This window comes from Larus michahellis, chromosome 7 (genome assembly GCF_964199755.1).
Source record: "Larus michahellis chromosome 7, bLarMic1.1, whole genome shotgun sequence".
Taxonomy (NCBI): domain Eukaryota; kingdom Metazoa; phylum Chordata; class Aves; order Charadriiformes; family Laridae; genus Larus; species Larus michahellis.
This window is the reverse complement of record NC_133902.1, coordinates 59,951,917-59,972,716: the sequence shown is the minus strand read 5'-3', so window position 1 is coordinate 59,972,716 and position 20,800 is coordinate 59,951,917. Positions and strand designations below refer to the sequence as shown.

The 20,800-nt window shown below is 44.5% G+C and overlaps 1 protein-coding gene across 3 annotated transcripts in view; it reads right to left on the bottom strand.

Moving 5' to 3' along the window:
- Positions 1-2,190: 2,190 nt before the first annotated feature.
- Positions 2,191-20,800, bottom strand: part of GPD2 (glycerol-3-phosphate dehydrogenase 2) — a 63,159-nt gene continuing 44,549 nt past the window's right edge. For all 3 annotated transcript variants that reach the window (XM_074594277.1, XM_074594279.1, XM_074594278.1), the window contains exons 9-17: positions 15,730-15,923; positions 13,207-13,341; positions 12,786-12,961; positions 12,146-12,277; positions 11,519-11,677; positions 8,939-9,051; positions 8,765-8,843; positions 8,548-8,646; positions 2,191-5,305 (exon numbers count right to left, since the gene is read on the bottom strand). In XM_074594277.1, the coding sequence (XP_074450378.1) occupies positions 5,180-5,305; positions 8,548-8,646; positions 8,765-8,843; positions 8,939-9,051; positions 11,519-11,677; positions 12,146-12,277; positions 12,786-12,961; positions 13,207-13,341; positions 15,730-15,923 (1,213 nt within the window). In that variant the 3' untranslated portion in view covers positions 2,191-5,179. The remainder of the gene's footprint in view (positions 5,306-8,547; positions 8,647-8,764; positions 8,844-8,938; positions 9,052-11,518; positions 11,678-12,145; positions 12,278-12,785; positions 12,962-13,206; positions 13,342-15,729; positions 15,924-20,800) is intronic.

Genomic DNA, 20,800 nt, shown 5'->3' with positions numbered 1-20,800 from the left:
GGGGGGAGGGGGGGGGGAGAAAAGCAGTAATTTATGAAAACATGGTACACCATAATTTTGCCATTTTTCTGCAATAAGGATGGCAAATGATTCATGGGGAAAAATGAAATATATTTCACTGTCACTTCAATAGATCTAAGATTTACAGCTTCTTGACTTGGACAGGAAAAACTCAGCTTGCATAAAAATGAATTGCAAATCAGTTAATTGTAGATATGCAAAAAATAATAATAATAAAAAAGAAGCCGTGCGCTTCAGTAAAATAAACTGAGCAACAATTCAGAGGAGAGCAAATGGAAGGCAGCGAGGTGCTGTTTATTCGGGGCGGGGGGGCGCAGGCTGCTTTGTGAGGGTTACAGCCACCCAGCTCCCTTCACTCCGCCTCAGCTTTGCCCATCAGCCTAATTACATTTACATCCCTTGGACAAACAGAGGAGGGTACGGGGGTAGGACAGCACCAAGTTTGCCGCAGTGAGCTGCGTGAAGCCTGGGGAGGAGCAGCAGTGCCAGACCCCCAGCCTGAGGCAGAGCCCCCCCAGCTCCGAGCATCACGGCACAAAGAAACCCCCAAACCCGCGGGGTTCAGCACAGCCCCTGCACGGAGCCCTCCCGGGCTGCGCCGGGCCGGAGGAGGCAGACAAAGCCCAGTGGTCAGGGCTGGCAGTCGCTGAGGAGCAAGTTCAGTTAAATATACACATTGAACTATTCAGTTAGAACTTCCCCAAATTTTACAGAAGCCAGTGCCCCTGCTCGTATCCAACCGGACAATCGACCATCCGTGGCAGCCCTTGCAGAAGGGCTGGGAGAAAACTGAGCAAGGTAAAGGCTTGCTCAGGGGAGCAAAATTTAATCTCTGCCTTTATTTGCAAAATAAGAAGAGGGGAGATTATCCCGGCACCAGCAGCACCTTCTGAGGGCAGGGAGTACGGATTCCCAGTGGGAATGGTGGGCTGGCACCTCCAGCACACGCTCCCGCCAGCGTACGGGCATGCCAAAACCAGGGGGGCTGCTCAAATCGGGGAGCGGGGACTAAAACCTTGAGGCTGAGCACACCTACAAACCTGAAACCCCCTCTTCTCCTCCAGTGCGGAGAAACAAGGCTCACCGAGCAGCAAAGATCCCTCCCCAGCGAAGGCGGTTTTCTCTCCCCAGCAGATGCAATCAGTTCATATCTGACACGGGAAACACCCAGCTTAGGCATCAACGCTGAAATATTAATGCTGCTATGATATTCCCTATCATATTTCTACAACAGGCTGCAGAGCACAAGTGAACACAAGTCGCAATAAATCTGAAATTTTGACCATTCAGCGGAGAAACGGTGCAAAGCTGGGGAGCCCAGCCCCAAAACACCACTCCCCAAAAACTCTTCTGCATTGCCGTTCTGCCTCCAGCGGCACATCCAGGATCACGACCCCAAGGCGATTCTAGTGCTGCAAAACATTTGGGACTAGCAAACATTTTCTGACATATTACTTACCCACCACAGATGAGATACAATTCACAATCTTTGTAATTACACTCTGGAGGTATCGGCGTGGTTTATTTCGGGGGGACACACACAGAGGGGAGCTAACCTGGCCGCACGTACACAACCCCTGGACTCGGCACAGCTACATCGCAGTTGTGGAATATCCCTATTACCAGTGTAAATTAAAGCCTATAAAACGATATGGAGATTATAAAAATTGCGTTAAAACTGATAACAGCTTTACTGATTTACTGACAATGAAAATATATAGCATTTTTTCCGTCAGAACATTTATCAACACATGGCAACCCTGGACTAACTTGACAAGTAAAATGATCAAAATGGATTATGAAATCTCTGCCGTTCATTTCTATTGATTTTAGTTAGGATAAGATTCATCAGTGTGCAAAGGAACGCTTGCGCCTGGCATTTCCCCCCCAGCCCAGGCCAATGGGCTGGCTGTAATTCCAGCACGCCTTACCCTGCCTGGCAGCTCCGGCTCCTACCGCCCGAGAATGCCAAGTGCGGCATTAACTCCTCAGCTTCGCCTCTGAGCTACCAAGGGCTAAATCCTCAGCTGAAATGGGAAAGCGTGCACAAAACTATGTCACGTTTACTAAGAAGCATCTATCCCCACATTTTTCCTTTAAAAATAAACTTTTTCGAGGCTAATCAAAGTTATTTTTGTAACTGCCATAACAAACTGCCAGCGAAGGGACTGTTTTTAATCAGTTTTATTGATTCATGCTTTCAGTCCTTACTCAGTTAAAAACAAGGCACATTAAATACATCCTCTTATTGCTCTATAAATGCATGCGGCTCATTCTGTATATCAAAAGTAATAAATAACGGCAGTAAAACACCAAGACAGTTATAAAAATGACAACCCAGCCTCAAACACAGTATTTACCAGTTCAGTCTACAGCAGTAACCGAACCAAACGCCGGAGCGCCCCGTGTGAAACGCGCTGCGGGTCTGTGTGTGCGCACACCCACACCTATCTTATACACACCTCTGTATAAACACACGGCACGTACAGGCGCACACCCCCTCCCAGGCGTGCGCTTTATTTAAAACACAAAATAAACCCCCTCCCCATCCAGAAATCCAACTCCCACCTCAAAAAAAAAAAAGAAAAAGGAAAAAGAAAAGAAAAGGAAAAAAAAAAACCACTTTACTGTTTCTCCACCTAGATGAGAACAATGCAAGACAGTGACATTTCACAACTCTTTCTACAGTACATTCACACGAAAAAAAACAAAGCACAAAGCCACCACTCCTGGAAACAAATGCGAGGTGATAAATAAATACTTCTAGGTTTTCTCCTGTAGAGATTCAGCAGTTTTCAGCCACACATGCAACCTTCTCCTGTCACCCAGGGCAGCCGCGGGAGCCCTGGCTGTGCCGTACAAAGGAGCAGAGAAGCACGACATTGAAGTGCCGAAGATGCAAAGCAAATTCCTATCGGAGACACACACACAGCCAAGACAATCCCAAAGTCACGTTCTGTATGCACTGTTACTGAAACAAGAGAACACAGAGTACACTTTGGGTACAAAGCAGGAAATCCTGGCTTTACAGGTAACTCTTATTATTAATTCTTAACAGTGCCATTTATTGGGAAGTGGAGAAGAATTTTTCTTTAAACCATAGAAAAGATGTTAAACATTGTAAATATTTTTCTTTATGTGGCCTGGAAAAGGTCTCATTATTCTTATTTTCTTTTTATTTTCCTTAAATTATTGTTATCGGTAGAATCCTAACCCCCTTCCCTCCTTCCCTTGCTCGCTGAACCAGAATAACCTGTGTATTGTACATTCATTTCCCCCCAGTTCTGCACTGTATGTAAAACCTGTTATTGTGCTCTTATTTGGAAAGGGTTTTGGAAATATGAAGTTGTGCCAAACATTCACATAATTTACTGGAATATACCCGAACACATTTCAAAAGGAAAACTTTACCAGACCGGAGAAACAAACCCCTTTGTTCACACATAAATTCTTGGGTTGTCAAACGTGCCAGCTCCTCGCTCGCACGGACTGTGCCTCGCTGGCACACGGCTCCCAGCAAAAAGCCGTAACCCCCCCCGTATCTGCATCTGGGTACAAGGCAGCGCCAAAAGAACCCCTGAACATGCAGAAACCATCTGAAAGGCATTTTACCCGAGACCGCCTCCTACCCTCCAGATTTCACCCATTGTTTGCACTGACGGAAATACAACCATTTACTGAACTTTAAATGAGGCCTGCCCCCTCCCCCCCCTTTCTTTTTTGTATCCGCTATTTGTAAACACCTGAATTTTTAATTTTTTTTTTTTAAAGGACTCTGCCTCTCCAGCCAAACGCAACATCTGTACTTCCTATGCTACACACTAACACCCCTCAGCATCACCGTTTTGTGTATGTAATCATTTTCCCTTTTAAAATACCAAAGTAATCTTTCCTGTTCATTACTGTTCCGGTATTTTCCATTAGTGAAAGTGGCGACAGCGGTTAAAATCTATCAGATTTTACACAAGTAGAAATTCTGACACCTTGGACTGAAGCTTGTTTTGAGTTGTAAACTGGTATTTATGCTCAAAGACTATAACAGAACGACAAATTAATCAATAGAGCATTCTCATGCTTTCCCCCTCCTTGTTCTACGTTAGGCAGAAATCTTCCCTCTGACCTGGAACCCAGGCAATCCGACGGCAGAAAGGCAAACAGCCAGATCCACGAAAACAGCTCAAGTGGTCCTTTTTTTTTTTAAAAAAAATCTTTTTTTTCATTAATCTGCTGAAAAATAGCCCTTTCACTTTTCTAGAAAAGTTAGTGGAATGCAAACCGAATTTCATTGTTTCACTTTGTGTTTGAGAATTTTGAAATAAACAATTAAGACTCATGCTATCAAATCCTGCCATATTCTACCTATCATCCGTGGTTTTGTCCAAAACTGGAAACAGTATGAAGCACTTTACAGCATAAAACACCACCTGCTAGACAATGCTATTTATTAAAGGAAGCTTACTTTTATTAATACGGGAGCAAGGAAAGCTGTCCCCTAGCTTTTAACCAAATTAGCAGCTCGGGTGATTAATCAAGATGTCTTGCAGTTCTCCCGCCTCACGCTGCTGCTATTTTTGCCCGGCCAAGCCCTGGTAGCACTGCAATGACAGGGCGCTCCAGAGAGCGAGCCCAGCCAGCTCTTCCCGTCATCGCCACCTCGGGAAGTGGCAGCCCCGTGTGACACTGTCCCCAACCCAGGACATCGGCCTCCCCTCTCTTGCTCTTTGTCGCAGGGGACGGATCAGCAGCTTTGAAACACTAAATGCATATTTGCAAAACTCGCTGCAACGCATTTAAAGGCAGGATTCACCGTCTGAGCAGTTTTCTCTGAAGGTAAGGGTGACAGAAAAGGTAACGAAGGCGGCAGGACGCGCACACGTGCTTGTGTGTGCACCCACTTCTTTCTAGACCATGTTCCTGACCTCCTGTTAATAAACGCCTGTGCCTAAAGAACACCCAATCCAAAAGGCCACGACTGGAGTATTGAGAGCTGTACAGAAAACCATTAATAGTGAAAACAAATGCACCGATGGATTTTTGTAAGAGCTACACCACTGGACAGACACTGGTCGCCTTGACCAAGCGAGGACACTCAGGAGCACTGGAATGTTTTGCAGCAGGGAGGCAGCCGGGTGTCCGCCAGCAGAGCTTGTGCTTGAGCTCACAGCCCCCCGCCGCTGCGGTCCACCGAGATCACCCCCCTCTGGCGCAGGTTCTCCTCCGCAGTCTTCATCAGCACCGCCAGCCGGCTCCCCGACACGTGCCCCTTCTGAATGGCGCTCATCAGCTGAGGACACAAGAGGGAGAGCATCCCGTCAGCTCCTTTGCAAGACAAAGAACGCAGGTAGAGGGTACAGCCCTCGGAAAGGCCTCAGCAAGCGGCCGAGGGACAGCAGGGGAACCACAACCCACACTGTCCCCGAGCGTTATGCCACACAGCCCCGCGCCACAGTATGGCTGACAGGCACAGGACACCAGCGCCGTGCTATTAACTCCTCTGGAGGAGGTGGACCGACACGGCCGCTGTCCTGCCCCTGGGCCACCGGCGGTGACACCGACACGGTTCCAGTCTAAAGGGCCGAGTTAACACTCGCTGCTGGCTCCTGGCCACAGCAATCAGTAAACATACAGGACTGATTATTCCATATATAAAGCCAAACTGCCGGATGGTTTCAAAGGCTCATCTCAAAGCTCAAACACATTTTCCAGAAATACCACCGAAGGCTTTGGCAAGGCATGGGCGGCAGGAGGAGCAGAAATACCAAACACCATCCATTTGCAGTAACAGTGCAGGCAACCATCAATACCCGGGGTTTTTCAGTGACATTTAAGAATGTCGGAGAACCCATCTATTTCGCCAGTGCTTTCTTTTTTTTCCTCCTTTTAATACCTGAAAGATGTAGCTAACAGAAGAACCCCATTCCTGATCTACCACCGACCCCAGACCATCCCCTTTCTCATTCACGTGCCCTTCTTTGTAGAGATAGCGTACTTGACTTCCACAACTCTTTCAAATCCAAATTCCTTTATAGACTTTTAAAACTAATTTGCCTTTAAGTCCTTGAAAGTGGACTCAGCTCTATCTTAACGAACACACACTAGTGCTAAGATTTTAGTTAATTCTTTTTTATCCCATGGATAAAGCGAGTATTAGACTTGAAATTACATGCCGTCAGCTTGTCAAAGACTACTATGGAAAGCAATCGGCACTTACACAATGCAATTTCTTACTCCCATTGAGTGCCAAGAAGCCTTCAGATTTCTTCCCCTCTATAGGAAAATCTATTAATTGTATGTGCGGCTGGACCTATGCAAATGTGAGTTTCTGGTATGTCGGTCTGCCAGGATCCCAAAGGAATTCTGCTGTTGGGAAAAAAGCTTCTTTCTGATTGAACATGGGGGTTTTTTTGCCTTTACACACCAAAACTAGCCCCCAAGGTCCCCCTCCTTTCTTGAGCATCAATGACAGCGGCACTGGGCTTCTGTAGGCAAGTCTTCAGAGAAACAGTTGCTGGCGTAAGGCAGCTCCGTGTGCCCCTGAACAGGGTCCCAGGAGGGACCTGGGACCAACACAGGGGAACGAGCTGGCCGTGGGAAACGCTGGCCAAGGCAGCCCGCGTTCCCTCTGGGAAACACCCGCAGCAGCGGGGGCTGCCGGGACTGTTATTTGAGTTACACTGGGAAGCTGCTGTTGGCCAAAGGAAAGCACCTGGCACTGCTCTGCTCCCACCCAAGAGCCACACGGCCACCCCAGCACAACCTCCTCCTATGTTCTAATGTAAACGCCCACAAATATTTGCCCATGGCTTTCCATAAGCATTCTGTGGTAAAATGCAATTACTTGAAAGTTTTCAGAACACAAACTCAAAAGTATTGGGAACTGACTTAACAGATCCATTAAAAAAAATTAAACAAACACTTAATGTATTTTGCTCCTTCTGTGGCAACCTGCTGTTGATTTTCTTACCGCGTTTCCCACCTGGCGCGTGGCCCTGCGGCAGCTCCCGTGTGCTGCTCTCTGCCTCTGTGGGAGGGAGGTGCATGGGCACGAGCCATCATTACTGCGCTGCCCATCGCCGGCATGGAACACGCAGATTGCGTTGTGAAACGCATGGGAGAAACCAGCAGCCCCAGAGTTACACAGTTCTACAAAAGTAACTGTGAGACTACAGCGAAACAGTGACTTGCCTCTTATATTTTACAGATATTATGACTTAGGATGGGCAACCCCCAGTGAGACTCTTCAGCACAGTAAAGCAAAAACCCCAGAAAGCCACCAAAAGATCCACAGAAGACGTAATTGCTAGTTGTTTCAACTTCTTAACCACAATGTATCCAAACTAACTAAATTATAGTTTAACAGAGCCCTTACAGTAAATGGTGGGCTCCCCCCCACCAATTACAAGCTTTCACATGCAGAGGGGTGTAAGAGGGAGACCCTTTTCAATAGCCAGAAAAACAGCTGTGATTTTCTCTTATATTTGAATACTTAAGCACAAACTCCCAAAGCCATTGTTTCTTCTTTCCCTCCCCCATGGTTTGTTTGGGTTTTTTTTTTCCCCTTCCCCCAAGCGCATTTCAGTTACCCAGCTAAATTGCTGCGTTTTAGGCAAATAAATAGTCCTTTTTTCAATGCTGGACACAACCTGTGAAATTTTTCTGCATTTAGATTCAACAATGCTGCTCTTATCTACAGCTCATCTCGAGAGAGACAATTACCATTTCCTCTGCCTTGATCTTGTTTGTTTAACTTGACACAGTGAAGAAAGGGCTGACATTGACCAAAATCCCCAGCATTAATTTATCTCATGTTCGGCATTCATCATTGCCACCATGCAGGAAAGACATGGCAGTCACTTCAAATACCACACCAAGAAAGACTCCACAAAAACAACGCTGCCCGGCAAACTGCGTATGCAAGAGGCGCTGGGCAAGCGGACGCGGCAGTAGCACCCTGAAATCTATTTTAAAGCCCTGCAAAAAGCAGATGTGTGTGTTGTCAATGTAATGTCTTTCATACACACCGAGATACCGTTAGCCAGCCCGGGAGTTACAATGGGATTATACGGACTGGACGTGCTTCAACCACAAGCTCATTCTTTAAAATATTCAAAATAGTTTAGAAACCCCTAATCACTTAACAGACCCAGATAAACGTCAGTGTGCATGTGCGCACCATATACCTTCCAACGGACAATTATATAATTCTGAATATATTTAAACAGCATTTCTGTATTAAAAAAGCCAAGTTCAGGTCTGTACTGTGGTATACTTTGTAAACTGGATTTGTTCTTTGGATCTCATCGTTTCTGCACATGAAAAAATATCTTTGAATTTCAGCGTTGCTCGAGGATGGCTCTGCGTGTCACTTACCTTCTGATCAGGCAAACAGCATCAACACCACAGCGTTTACCCAGGTAACACTCACCCAGCCCCCGACCCAGCCCTCCAGCAAAGAGGGAAGACATTAAATACCCGCGCCTTGGTTCATTAAAGTTACAGCTTCTCTTGTAACACGGGAACACCCACCTGCAAAAACTCATTGAGCTCAACCTGTCCATTTTTGTTCAGATCCACTTCGTTTAGAATATCATGAAGTGTATTTTCAGCAATTTGCACACTGATGCTCTAGACAAAAAAAAGCACAGCAGTATGTCAGCTGGCTTGTTCAGCACTGTTTATGCCACACTCTAAACTCAGATAAGAGGCTTAAAAAGGAAACTAAACGAACACAAGGAAACGTTACCTCCAAGACACGCTGCACATCCAGTATAGTAATAAACCCTTTCTTGTCCTTGTCAAACATGTGGAATCGCTTCTTGTACCTGCAAGATAAGTATTATCAGTGGGAAAAACTGCACTCAGAAGAATGACAGGTATTAATTCCTAGCAGCACAGGGAACTCTCTTACTTCACTTACCTTTCAATATCTGAAGGCACTAGACTGATTTCAGAGCTGTCTGTTAATTGATCTGATTTTACTTTGTAGCCCATTTCATAATAGAGAAATCTTTTAGCAGCTTCAAATTCTTCCTACAATAAAAAAGAAAAACTGTATTTCTGAGGAATAGCAAGTTCTTACACAATTATTTTTAATGTAGTATTTATTAGCTTTTTCCACTTAAGTAGAATTTATCCAAGGTACAAGAGTTAGGAAGACGGTAGCTGAAAAGTATTTAAAAAATAAGTTAAGCTTAGGCACTTTTTAGTCTTGAAAAGAGATACCAAGTCTAGTAAAACCTTTTAATTACTGTGTAAATGCTTTTAGGACCATTCCACGCCTTCAGTCCCACATGGTATATCTGCCTACTTCATGAAGGTCCACAGTTGCAGGTCAGGCCTACAAAGTGCAGTCCTTTACCTAACTGTCTAAAAATCAATGAAAAAATCATAAGGCTCAACACCAGGCAGGTTCTTTATGTTTTAAACTAGTTTCTTAATTTATTACCTGAAAGTTCAGTGCACGGTCTTCCGTAGCCAGTTTTTTAAGGAGTGATAAACACCTGAGATGCACAGAACACTGCAGAACGGAGCTCTTTCTCCAGCGATGGGTACCAGCCACGGTTCTAAGAGCGACACGAGCCCCTGCCACATGGGCAGCAATACTAAAGAGCCTGCCCTGCAGTTACCAAAGCAGAGCGCGCACGCTAAGGAACGGCCGCCACAGCAGTAAAAGATTCCTAGGCACGTACATATAAGCCACTTCATCTCGCAAAGAGTTGCTTGTGAAGGCATATTAGAAGACCAACTAAACTATACCAGGCTACTCTTACGTACTTCAATCTAAGCACGCAAATTAGCCTTAAAGTCCCAAACCAACAAAGACTTATTTAATGGTCTTACTATAAGATCTAAATTAAAGAATGCTCTTCTGGATAGGCCTTGAATTGCCTCGTCCGTCAAGCTGAAATATAGCACATGCAAGATTGCTGTGAAGACACAGCACTTCCAAACGGCCCAGGACTGGTTACAGAAGAGATGCTCCGTAACTCAGGGGGTTTAGCCACTTTGAAAGAAAGAGCGACTTTTCCAAAAGAAGCCCCGGTGGGCATTTAGGGAATGCAGAGCCTGCCTTGCTGGCATCAGGGAGCTCACACAAGCCACAGGCGGCTGGGCAGGTCTTCCAGGCATAGGCAGTACCTGCTGATTTTCCTTCCTGCAGGCTGCGGTGAGAACGGGTGTCCAAGTCCCCAGCCCTGGGCTGCTGGAGCAGAGGCTGTCCACGCAACCCTGACCTCAGGCTGGTTTCTTTGCAAGCTTCCCGTTTTCTAACCTCTTATCATGGAAGGACTGATATAGTTTGTTTAACACGGTAAACTATTACATGAGCAAACCTCATTGGGTAAGGGTGAGACACCTCTAACTTCGGTCAAACACCTCTGACTACGAGGTTGCTCAACATACAGCAACACAGCTCACAATTCTCTATGCAGTTCTTGGAGGGGGGGGCTACGGTCACAGCAGGTCCTCTGGTGGGCAGGATTCAAGCAAGCTCCTTCCAGAATGTTAATCAAACTTCTAACCAGCTAAAAGGTTTCATGAACAGCCCAAGGGGAACCTCCCATCTCCTTTGGAGTGGAAGAGCTAGGTGAGCGTCACAGGCTCTGTTTGCTTCAGAGCGAAGGAAGTCCCAGACCAGGGGTCCCGCTGGGGTACGGCACTCCCTGCTCTGCCTTTCCTCCTGGGCACCACCACAAGCGCAGCCTCCACAGCTCCGGGCATTTGTCTTTGTGTGACAACAGCAAGAAGTGATAATCAGTAACTTACACGACGTGATAGTTCAGAAAGGGCAGGATTCGTGTCAGTAAGTGGGAGGCCTACATCTAAACTCGTTACCCAAGGTGCTCCTGACAGGTTGTGGAGATCGAAACAGGGCTGCGGGGTGCAATTAACTGCACGCACAGCAGATGCCTTCATTAAGGTAAGTCATCTGACCGAAGTTTGTCTACTGCAGAGCAGGCATACGGAGACTAGCTGGGATAGAGACAGCCCCTTACCAACGCCACAAGGCAAGCGAGAGGAATCCCACGCTGTGTGTCTGGGCACAGACCCACCGGGGCAAAGGAAGCTAACAGCGTCCTTAAACATGAATTCAGGCCAGAGAATGGTGCAAACTCAGTATCGTCAGTTTTCAAAAGACACAGCAGACAAAAAGGAGTCACACAGATTACAAAATCCTCCTTTTTTGAGGCAGATCTGTTGAAAAGTGTCAGTAAACAAAACATTTGAACAGGAATAGGATAGTAACGCCAAGTCTGCTTTCATTTTTAAAGTTGGGAAAAACAGGCTACAGATCTTCACTCTCCCCTCCACCCCCCAGCCAATACCGACTCATCTCACAGCTATTCTGATAAAGTCTTTGTAATGAAATGCACCAAGTGATTCATTCTCTCCGGGCAAAAGCATCACTTGAAGTTTTCTATTCAACTAATTTAGATCGTTAACATGGAAACTACTTAAGAAAAACAGAACAGTTGCAGATGAAAAAGGCCCTTTGTACCTTTTTTTTCTGCTCACTCCAGTTAAGTTCTTTCGCCATTATATCTACGATTCTTGGCAGGGCTTCCTCCGCAGCCTGCACATTCAGAAAGGCCAAGCGAGTACGTCGGGAAATCATATCCACTGCTGTGCGGGCGTACTCTTTAACACCATAGACAACCTACAACAATAAGGCAAGGGGAAAAAATGCAGATGAGAAGGTAGAGAGGCATTGTCAGGGATTATGTTTAGCATCACAAACGGCACTGCTGGGCTGGCTATGCAAAACGAGCTCTCTGTTACTAGTTCCCACCCAACCAAGAGAAGGGTTTGAAAAGCTCCCTTTTCCTTGCCACACTTTATAAAATGCATCTGGGATCAAACGTGTATATAGGAAATAAAAAACAGACATTAGATGTAAATATTTAATTATATATATAAATATATTAATATATGTATATACAAACATAAAAGCAAAGCATGTTTGTTTCCCCTCTGGGGAAGAGGAAAAACCAGAAAAAAAAAAATATTTGGACCTCACCAAAGGAAAGGGCTTATGGCAATGTTTTGCAGAGTGAGACAGACCTGCTCTAGAACCTGCTTATCCCAAGAAGAGAATCAAAGAACATTATGTAGTTTTTCCACATACCTCAGCTTCAATATAAGGAAACTCAGACACAAGACGCTTTCCAACAATGGGCCATCTCTTTCCGGTAACCTGGGCTATTTTGGCCACCTCAAAAGCCTTGTCACCATATGTGGAAGCTAGATGCTGAGCCACCTGTGGAGTCGAAAACAAAATTCAATACGCTTTTGAAAGCATGTCAAATATACATACATTTTTCTTGTCAATTCTCTTCCTAACAATAGCAAAGGAGCTGAAGAAGGCATTAGATTTTGAGTGTGTGGGAGGAAACGCGTTGGGAATGGGTTAGAGCAGCACTGACACCACCACGTGTGTACCAATGTAACCGTGGCCAATGATGCTCCAACTCTCTGCCACGCTTTGCTCACATCTGAAGGAGATTTTGTTGGGAAGACAGACCCCAGCATGTCGTAACGTTTTAAAGCAGGAAACAGCCAAGATTAGGAGGAAGGGAAAAGGGAAGAAGAGAAGAACAATTACTTGAATTTATTTTTGTTAAAATTATCTTTGTCCCAGCCAGATAATATGCTCTTATCAGGCTCAACAGACCTTTGTACAAGTTATGCTGGTATTAGATTTAGTGGAAAAAACCACAACCCTCTAATGCAGAAACATCAGAGCATCCACACAAACCATGACTCACCTCACTTTCAAGTCCATAGTCTTGGACCAACCTAATGTAGAGTGTGGGACTCCAGTCCTCAGCCCCTTGGAGCTGCAGCCCAACAGTTTTACTGGAACCTGCCTTCAGATCATGCGCCTGAATAGCTGCATCGATGGTGTCCTGCGCCATGGCACGGTAGGTTGTCCACTTCCCACCTGTAACCACACATTTACTTCTTTATTTGGGGAAAGCAAGGGGAGTATGAAGCTGGTACGTACTAGATATATTTTATATATCACGTTATCCTTACTAGACTTGCTCCAACAAGCCAGTCATGCTGCCACTGACAGATCATCATCTAGTGATAGGAACGTGAAGGATTATCCTGTAACAGGAAAAGTTTTGAAGAAAATAACTGGGGAAGCCCAGCAAACCTATACTTTAAGAGAACTTCCAGTACCTGCTATTGTGACGAGGCCACTGTCGCTAATGGTAACGACATGATTCCGGGATATCGACTGCGTGTCTTTGGAGTTGGGGTCTGTGACCAGAGGACGAATGCCACTCCACGCTGCCAACACATCTCCTCTTCTCACTGTCAGGAACCAAAGATCAGCCAAAGTCAGCCAGGAACCGATGGATATTTATCTCATACCCCTCCCGCGGTCTTTGGGGCACTGCCTCTGAGTAGACGCTCGCTGGGAAATGAGTATCATGCAACACACCAGACATATTTTTGGTCTGCTCAAAAATCCCCAAACCCAAAACCGAAACCCTACCAAACCCAAACCACCCCCGCTCCCCCCCAGCACCAAGCCTTCTCCTTGTTTGCTTGTGCTGACAGGACAGACCTTGTATTACATGTTAGAAACCAAAATGAAGTTTGTTCCACACGAGTATAACATTTGCTTTTAGGACTTCAAAGCTTTTTCTCTAGCTTATAGGTTATTTATCCAAGTTTTCCTCTTGACAAGCGATCTTTATCCAGAGCCTTTATCGCAAGAGCAGTTGCATGTATAGCCAAGGAGAAAATCTCTTGGCAAGGCTGTGCTCGGCTGTAGCACATCCCCAACGCCTGCATCCCAGGCCAGTGCTGTTACTGCACAGTGGCCCGAAAGGGCCCGGCTGACTTGGCAAAACCCCCCAACGGGAGTCCACAGCTGCTGCACAACTGCCTCCTCCAGCCCTGCCTCCTCTTCCTCCTCCTCCTCCCTGCTTCAGAAACCCTGTCCCGCTCCACAAGAAGCCTGACTAAATGCCCGTTTACTTCTGTTTTCCCCCTACGCTGCTCCTCTGCTTCCTGGCCAGTTGCAAGTACGTCCCCAAAGCCAGCCCTGACTTCTCAGTAAACGTGGAGGAAGAAAACCTGAAGGCGTCAAGTAGTCACAAAGCCCTTAACAGCCGTAGGGAAACACCCCAGCCTCCGAAAGTCACCTTTTTTAATATATATATCGTGGGAACACTAGAGAATTTAATGTAATGAATTTTGTTGCTTATTAAATGTGCAATAGAAAAAATGACTGATTTGCTTTGTACTGAAGTCTTTGGAATATATTTTTTTTCTATACAACTTTCAAATAAATGATAATTGAAAAATCAGTAAAAGGGTGTAAAAATATCCCCCAAAGAACACAAAATAGATTTCACAAATCAATGGTGCTCTGCCAGCATGTTTAACCTGCCAAAATGAAGTGTTAATCACAGAAATAAGATACCATATTACGTTTATAAACTAATGAAACTAGAAAAAGCAGCATGCATGACACTATAATTAAACAGTTGGAACACATCCAAGCCTGTGTAAGTTGATAACCCTGGCACTGTCTCTGGCAGCAAAAAGGCAGGTCTGCAGTGAGTTGATATGGCCAGCACAGTTGTTAATTCAATAACAAGCAATCTATAAACACTGCTAATTGCATATGTGAAAAACAGCGTGCACCTAGGTAGGTTTCATTCAAAAGAATTAAACACTTCACAACGTACTTCTGGAAAATATCCTGCAAAAATCTCCGTCTTATTCACAGTCTTAACTCTACCTACCTGGCTTACTTAATTATATCAACTTCTGCTCAAAAAACTTAAAGGTACACTTTCCAAAGACTTTTTCTGAACTTTATACAATACAGAGCCATCAACTACCCACTTCAGGGAACAAGTAATCCAGCATTCCCAACGTCCCGACAGCGAGTTTTCCTAAATCTAAGGATGGCGCGATGTTTCTGACCGAGTGCTTTTTGGATTTCTTTTAATGCTGCTACCACAACAGAAATACAGAAGTACAAATGCTTTCCCAGAATAATTTTAAGACCTCACTAGGAAGGAAAGAGGCCTCTCTCTTAAACCAGCACTGAGTCAAAGCAGGCCAGTGTCTCACAACAAGGCTGTTCTCAGCTACTGAAGGGAACAACTGTCACCAAGTAATTTTTATAAATTCTCCCTTTTGCCCATTATAGGTTCCTCTCCCACTGAAAAATGACACCATCAGATATTTACCATATCAAGAAAAGTAAATTCTAAGAATAAAGTGTCTAGAAAAATGGAAATAGAAACAAAGACATGGTAAAAGTCAGAACACCTTTTCCTTCAAGAAAAGCAGGTGAATTATTTGAGTACTTGTGTTGCTGTATGACCGAACTGTCCCAGTTCCGCAAAATCTCGCCTCTGCCACCCAGAGAGAGCAGTGACTCGGCTGTGCGGCTGCACAGCTAGTGCCAGTTAGGTGAAAGGTATGTGAAATCTGAACTGATTTCCATTTCAATAACCCAAGCAGTGCAGGTATATCTGGAAAAGCATCATTTTTGAGCTCTGATGCATGGATCGTGATGGCGCTTCTGTCCCACTCGTTTTAGAAACACCCAGACGCACAAGAACCACAATTACCAGAGTCAGAGCAGAACTTCAGCCAGCCAGCCTTTACTCAGGCTGAAATGCCACCCGCTCATCAGCACCTTCCAGGGAAAAACCAGAGCCGACGGAGCTTTACCTTCAACGTCAACACTAAGGTAGTTGCGCACTTCATTCAAAATGAAGTTTATATCTTCTTCTGTTGGTATGGGATGGGAAGTAACATCAGTCGGGCTGTCTGTGGTCCCTGCGATAGTCATCTTCTCCCACGGCAGGAAGAAAATCACTCTACCGTCGCTGGTGGCTGGGTCGAGCAGACCCATGTTATCAGGGCTGAAACGAAGAAGGGACATGGTTCAAAACGGGCCAGGCATCACCAGGGACTCTGTTCTTGCACATCTCGTACCCCAGATAAAGTATTAGAACGGTACCTTTGTTGTTAGGTCAAACGATTTTTAAAAAATAAAATAAAATCTGATATTCCACATGTGGCCATGACCTGGCTTTAAATGGTAGTCCCAGAAGTTTTGAGAAATAAGGCCCTCGAATGTGATGCTCAGATATCACTAGAATTTGATCTGCTAAGCACGTTAGCAGACCACAACCTTGCATCGAGCAACAGCATCTTGCAACTCCATTCACTCTGGAAAATCTTGCTCATTGGAATTTCAAATGCAAACATTTGAAAATTTTAAAACAGCAATTACTTGAAACTCATTATGGAACGAACAACTGCTTTTAATCAAAAAAATAGACAATCACTTATATTATGCCACAAAGGAAAGGGAAGGCTAAAACAGAACGCATGTGAAAATGCAACAAATAAGAACAGAACTGCGGTCGTGTCTGGATGTGTCTAAGTATATAACAAGAAAAATTAAAGATGAAATATCATTAACTCAAGTGACCAATTGCCTGCACCCTCAACAGAGAGCAAAAGTAAAAACATACAAAATCTCAAGGACTCCTACAACCCGCATTCACAACAAAGGTGGAGTGGGGGGGGGCAAAGTTTAACATCGGAAAGAAAAAATAGAGAAAACAAGAGAAGAGCAGGATTGAAACAACAAATGTTAGGAGTGCACTGAAACAGCAAACTTCCAGTGCCGCTACTGGAACGGGAACGCACAGGCTCCCGAGGGACTCGCACCAAGAAGCGTACTCCCAGTGCTCCCAGCTCCCGCGCTCCTCAATGGGGAACGGGGATTTCAGGAAAAAAAGGCAAAAGAGACACTAACTGGAGGCTACTTTTCAGAGATTTTTCATTTACTTATGCCAGTGCTGAAACAGAACGATTTAGTTCTTTGCACAGGAAATTTTAATTTACGTATCATCATTTTCTGGTATAATGTAAAAAAAATAAAAACCCATAGGTACAAAACCAGTTATCCTCAGACCTTATGGAATAGCTCCGTGTATATTTCATAAAACAAAAGGCTTCCATAAACACTTCAAAGTAAGCAGCTTTTATATAGGAAAACATTTAAGCTGCCTTTTTTTGGGTTCATTCTTATTTAAAGGGAAGATGCTGACTTTCATTTCAGGAGCTGGAAGTCCTTGTACAGACACCTGCAGTCAGGTTAGCCGTCTTCAGGTCCTGCCCCTGGTCCCCATGGCAGAAGGAGAATACAGAGGATACGGGAGGGGGGCAGGAGGGATATATTTAGGTGCTAATAAGGACCATCAGAGGGGAGTAATTCAATGGACTCAAATAACTACTAACACGATAAGCTGAAGGTAGACAAAGACCTGCTTGGATATAAATTACCTATTCAAGAGAGCCGCAAGCTGAATCACTGAATATTTCATTTTTAGGAAGTCTAAACTGATTACTGAAGGTAAGTTTTCAATATCTGAAAAGGCTAGAAGAGAAGCTGAAAATTTCATATATAGCATGTATATTAGAACATTTTTTAGGTGATATTTATAGACCGCTTAAGCATACATTTGGAGAAGTACAATTTAATAGGGGAAGTCAACACAGATTTGTGAAAGGTAAATCACGTCAGACAAATGATTACTTTTTAAAATGAAAAAGCTATTGATTTAGAGACAGGAAACTAGAGATTTAATATACAGTATCAGAATATTCAAAAAACTTTAGACATTTTCTCAAAAGTATGGAATTTTTTTTAACGTGATTTCAGAAAAACTGTTCAAAATAAGGGAGAGAAACAAGGAAAGACTTAAAACTCAGTTTCACCACACCACCTACAGAGCTAAGTGTTTTCAATGAGATTTCACAGCAATTGATGGCTTCACTAAAGGCAAATCGGGCCTGACAGATCTGGGGGCCTTCTACGATGGCGTTACAGCATCGGTGGATAAGGGAAGAGCAACTGGCATCATCTACCTGGACTTGTGCAAGGCACTGACACTGTCCCGCATGACATCCTGGTCTCTGAATCGGAGAGACGTGGATTTGACGCATGGACCACTCGGTAGATAAGGAATCGGCTGGATGGCCGCACTCAAATAGTTGAGGTCAATGGCTCAGTGTCCATGTGGAGACCAGTGACGAATGGCGTTCTTCAGGGGTCGGTACTGGGACCGGGGCTGTTAACATCTTTGTTGGTGACATGGACAGTGGGACCGAGGGCACCCTCAGCAAGTTTGCCGATGACACCAAGCTGTGTGGTGCGGTCGACACGCTGGAGGGACGGGATGCCATCCAGAGGGACCTGGACAGGCTGGAGAGGTGGGACCATGCGAACCTCATGAAGTTCAACCAGGCCAAGTGCAAGGCCCTGCACACGCACTGGGCCAATGCCAAGCACAAATCCAGGCTGGACGGAGAATGGATGGAGGGCATGAATTCTTCAGAGTACAGAATGGATGCAAGAATGTGGTATGAGCTCCAGCAATATCAGCCATTGCAAGATTTCCCCAGTAATCTTCAAAGACTACTAAAATGGGTAAATTCAGGATTGTAAACTCTAATATGAAGTATAAAGCAATCCCTGTAGATAGAAACATAGTGGCAAATGGTCTTGGAGCATAATACAGATGGATCTAAAGTGACTCTTTGTCAGCAAAACAAGTATCAAGATGTGCGGCCTAACGGTAAAGCAACAGTACAATATTTAAGAGTTGACTTAAACCAACTGAGTGAGTTTGGAGCATGTCTGTTTTTAAAAAGCTTCCTTCTCCAAATTTCAGTGCAGTTAAATTGGACAATATACGTCAAATATATGACAAATCAGGAAAGAATCTTGAAAACAGACGATTAAGGTACACAAGGAACATAAGAACCTATAGACTACTGAACTAGAGAAGATGCTTTAACTGAAGGACAGATCAGAACTCTTGAGCTTGAAGTCCGTAAGCGGTTCATTCCTGCACATTAAATATGGCATTTTACAGAGCCGATGCATGGAAGATCTCTAGATGAAGAAGCATTTGACCAAAGCACCACAAATGCAGTTGAAGAACAAATAGGTGACTTTCCATAGGGTAGAATGAAAGTGTAACAGCCAAGTTTACCTGGAATCTGGAAGGCAGAGCAGACAGGAAAATTCAAGAAAGATGGAAAACATCTGAAATTTGTCAGAAAGGGAGGGGAAAAAAGTACTGCATTTCAGGCAGGAAGGCTATCTGAACAAAGGTAGCCAAAACCCTCCCTCATTTTAGCAGATAATATACTTAAACAATAGGGAGTGAGAGAGACTTAACTGCAGCTACAAGAATAGAAATGTGTATACTAAAAATAGAATTAATGAGAGGAGGAATACTGGGACTATTAACAAAGAACCCACGGGAAATGCATGTATTAGGTTAACATTAGTTTTACAAAACCTTAATTATGTTTATCTCTAAAACCCTCTACCTGTTAAAAAATTTTCATTTGTGTGAGTATGGTGCAAAATGCTATAAAACATTTACCACAAGGCAAGTGGACGCAGTGAAATGACAATCTTTGTTGAGGAGTATTCCTTGGCACCAGGAGAAGACCTGAGAGAGCTAAGATTAAATACCACGAGCGGTTTCCGTTTAGCAGACAGCTCCTTGGTTGAAGCTATCCCACTTCAAGGAAATTCAGTGCAGTTTTATCTAATCAGCTGTTCTGCGGAGGCAGCATGTGGGTAGACACTGTTTTACAAGAAAAGTAATGCCCACATGCTGACTTACACGGGGGAACAAGGAGAACAAGAATTCTCTACATTTCCAATTAAAATTATTAGGTTATTGCAGAATAAATAAACTAGAGCCTTTACACGTATCAAGCCGTCTCCTACTTTGAATTTACAAAGCGAGTCAAAGTTTTAAAACTTTATGTGCTTTTGCAGCAGAGCCATAAAGTCAATCACACACGTCCTTCTTGTAGTGTATGAGGAAAGTAGGATGACAACCCATTTCTCCACATTGCTTTAAAGCAGCTCTCAGGTCATTTTCCCATTTCTCATGTGGAAAGACACCAAAAAAAGAACAGAATGCAAGAGTGATTTTAGACTAGGCCAAAAATGCCTCAATTTTACTGTCCGTGGTCGTGTCCTGTTGGGACAGCTATGGCAAAAACCCCACGTTGTGCACTGCAAGTCTGAATTTCTGTTCACAGAGGAGTGCAATGACGATATGGGAGGCATTATCCTAAGTGCACTGTATCAACAGAATCGGGCTAAGTCTATGAATGTGAATTTCCATTAGGATGGTAACGACTTCAGAAACCAAAGGTAATATTTGAGTTTCAACTGCCAAGGCTCACTTGGTAGAAGGGGATTTGGTTTTGCAGCAGCACAGAAGAAGCAGGAGCGCGCAGGGCGGCTCGCAGAGTGCCGCGGGAACCCCGTCTGCGACAAGGTCAGCAGAGGGAGGCAAGTCCTTCCCACCACAACCACCACGGGCGGGTGCACTTGTGTCCACAGCGGTGTCACAATTTCATCGTGTTATTTTGAACTACTTCTTACACTGCCTACATGCTGCGTTCATGTTTACTGTGAGCGGAGTCATAACGTGGCAGAGTGTCATTGCACAGAGTTTCATATTTAATAGGACAAGAGTTTTTGTATGAAGGTGGCCACCTCTCTGGAAGGTTTCATATGCTGCTTGTTTTCTTAGGGGGGTGAACAAGCGGTCAGTACACTCAAGTCAAACTCGTTATTAAAAAAGGGGCCTTTCACAAGTCTGTTGTTGATGCTCTGCCTAAACGCCCTTCTGCTTCATCAGGAGTTCTGCCTCGGTGAGTTTTATCTAAGAACTACAAGACTTCAGTC